This window comes from Colobus angolensis, unplaced genomic scaffold (assembly GCF_000951035.1).
Source record: "Colobus angolensis palliatus isolate OR3802 unplaced genomic scaffold, Cang.pa_1.0 Scaffold450, whole genome shotgun sequence".
NCBI classification, from domain to species: domain Eukaryota; kingdom Metazoa; phylum Chordata; class Mammalia; order Primates; family Cercopithecidae; genus Colobus; species Colobus angolensis.
Window position 1 is genome coordinate 546,633 of NW_012117933.1, and position 3,002 is coordinate 549,634.

At 51.4% G+C, this 3,002-nt stretch overlaps 1 protein-coding gene across 3 annotated transcripts in view; it reads left to right on the forward strand.

The window, feature by feature from the left end:
* Positions 1-1,484: 1,484 nt before the first annotated feature.
* The window catches only part of EGFL6 (EGF-like-domain, multiple 6), a 66,014-nt gene continuing 64,496 nt past the window's right edge, over positions 1,485-3,002 (forward strand). For 2 of the 3 annotated variants that reach the window (XM_011957827.1, XM_011957828.1), the window contains exon 1: positions 1,485-1,838. In XM_011957827.1, the coding sequence (XP_011813217.1) occupies positions 1,765-1,838 (74 nt within the window). In that variant the 5' untranslated portion in view covers positions 1,485-1,764. The remainder of the gene's footprint in view (positions 1,839-3,002) is intronic. The other variant, XM_011957829.1, reaches the window with a different exon arrangement.

Sequence of the window (3,002 nt, forward strand, 5' to 3'; positions counted from 1 at the left end):
ATACTCACCTGACATTTGAATCTGCCAATAAGTGAAAAGATGAGAAAAGAGATTGATATAACAGCAGCAGAGCCCGGTGGGGAAAAGCCCTGGTTTCCAATTCTGGTTCTATACTTGTTAGCTGTATGACCACCGGCAAGCTGCTTAACCTTTCTGACTCACTTTCTTGACACTTCAAACATGGGGGAACTAATGGTCTCCATCCATAGGCTTGTGGATGTTCAATCAGATGACATATGTTAAGTGTTTAGGACAGTGTCTGACACTACTAATTATGAGCAGCTCAATGGTCTAACTAGTTACTGACCAAGGATACTGAGTCCATGGGGATACCTTCAACTGTAAAACAGAAGACCCAACTAAATATGGCTCGCACCAGTAAGAACATCTATTATAATGTAAAGCAAGATTCTGCAGCAAGAATCTTCCCCTCCCTACTTCTCACATTTCATTGACCAGAATTAAGGCATATGCCTATAAAACCATGAATCAAGCTTCCAAACAAGACAAACCTCCTCTTTCTCTGTATCCTTTTTCATTTCATTTCTCACACCAGGTCACTGTGTGTCAGAGGACTATCACAGTAAGCTTCAGTAGATTGGCTGGTGCCGGGCGACCTTAGCTGAGCTCATTCATATATATGTGGATTGGGTAATATACATGAGGCTTCACAGAGTAGCTCTGCTTCAAGCTATAGATCTGCAGATTGACGAGGTAGCTTTCTCACCTGTTTCTCATTCTCCTTGGACCACCAGGCTAGGTGGTGCAAGGTCTTCTCGTGTCCATGATAGAAGGTCAGGTGTGTTAAGACCTAGGCTTGGAACTGGAACACTGCAATTTTTCTGCCCTTAAACCATTGATCAAACAAGTCACACAGCCAAGTCCAAAGCCAAGGTGTGGGGTCATAGTGTCTCCCTACCATGAAGCCAAAGGGTGTGTACGTAGGAAGGACAGAAAGGGACCAGTCATTCATTCTACTGTAACACGTTGTCAGAACAAAGAATGTGTCAGTACCCAGATGAATCTGAATTCATATAGCATTCATGTTTCTGCCATGAATTTCTGCACTGGTTACTATATTGGGATATCATCTGGGTTTCCATGTAAGCAAGGTGTTGCAAATGGGCCTGAGAGATTACTTGCCAAATAACAGGGTTGCCCAGAACTTAGTGATCTTCCAGCTCTAGCATCCCATGATTTGCAGTTTGCAGAAGAAAACCGGAAGAACGTGAAAACCCAAAGAGGAGTGAGGGAGCATGTCTTAGGAACCTGCATCCTTCCATCCTGCTTCGACTTCTCAACTGAATTCTTAAGTCCTGGAGTGCAGGTATCACTGAAATCTGCCCCACGCCTGAAATAGATGGCAGTAGATGGTGACTCTGACAAACATGAAGTGACCTGAATCTGGGGGAAGTTTCTGGGTGAACAGAGCGCGCAGAGGATGCGCGGGTCATGCTGGAGGCGGGTCCCAACCAGATGTGCACGGCCCGCCCCGCCCTCCCTCGCTCACCCGGTCCAGCTTCATCCGCAAAGGAGCGTCGGCCAGGCTCGTCAGGGCGCCCCCAGTCCCTCCCCAGGCCGCGAGAGCGCCTGCCGCGGTGCCCGGCCTCCCCTCCCAGCCCGCAGGGACAGCACGCGGTAACTGTGAGTGGAGCGGAGGACCCGAGGGGCCGAGGAGAGAGGCGGCGGCGGCTCAGCTGCTACGGGGTCCGGTCGGCGCCCTCCCGAGGGGGCGCAGGAGGAGAAGGGAGGACCTGCGCGAGAATGCCTCTGCCCTGGAGCCTTGCGCTCCCGCTGCTGCTCCCCTGGGTGGCAGGTGGTTTCGGGAACGCGGCCAGGTGAGTGGCGATTGGTTTCCCCCCACCCCCGGCCTGAGCTCCCGCTTTGGGGCCCCACGGCTTTGCAGGCACCCCCGCGTGTATGGGTGTGAGTGTGCACGTGTGCCTGTGCGCGCCGCGACGGGATTTAACCTGGATACCAGGCCTGGAGCGCCCACGGGCTTTCCTCCCTGCTCTCCTGTGGCGGGGCTTTGCACCTAGTTAGCTCCTTTTGCATCAGCTGTGCCCCACCTGGCTGTTGCAGGAGGAGGGAGGCTCTGCGCGCAGACCCGTGGGTGCGTGCGGGCTTGGTGGTCTGCAGACCTGCTGTATGGGCAGGTGTGTGAGAGTTGGACCAATATGCGTGTCGGTGGGTGGGTTCTGTATCTGTGTGATTTTGTTTTCCACTCTATTCACAGGACACCAAGTGCTTGTCAGTCGCTAGTTTTGCTGGGGAAGGAGGGAAAGAAACCGAGGACGATAAAGCATTTACTGTTCTTGGGCTGAGCCAGCCGGGCTGCTCTCCTCAACTGCTCTCTGATTAGGGTTGATGAACTGGAAAGGAAGGACGCGGTTGTCAGATGACAACCATTCTCATTCTTGCTATGGCAATGCAGACTCTGAAGCCGTTCCCTACTGCCCTTAAGCTTAGCTGAGACCTGAAACATTTTTTTCCCAGAGATCGGCAAAGACGCTTAGTAAATGCACGCTTACATGGTGACTGTTGACCTGGCACTGTTCTAAGCACTTCAGGACTATTAACCTATCCAAAGCTCATAACGGCTCTGTGTGTAAGGTACTATTATCATCATCTCCGTGTTGTAGAAGAGAAAAACGAGGCACAGAGAGGTGAAGTAATTTGCTTGAGGAAGCACAGCCAGTAAGAGATGGAGCCAGGGTGCAAACCTAGGTATTCTGGCCCAAAGTCTCTGTTCTTCACCAGGGCACTAGGGCAGACTTCTAGCAACGGAAGGTTTTCTGGTTCTCTGACTGTGATGTCTTGCTTTCTACTTAGGTGTCCACTAGAATATGGTTTTTCCACCGTAGCATTATTGACCTTTTGGGCTGGGCTGGATAATTATTTGTTGGGGTGATGTGCTGCCCTGTGCATTGTAGGATATTTAGCAGCACCTGTGGCTTCTACTCACTAGATACTAGTAGCAACCTTGACCCCACCCCCAGCCC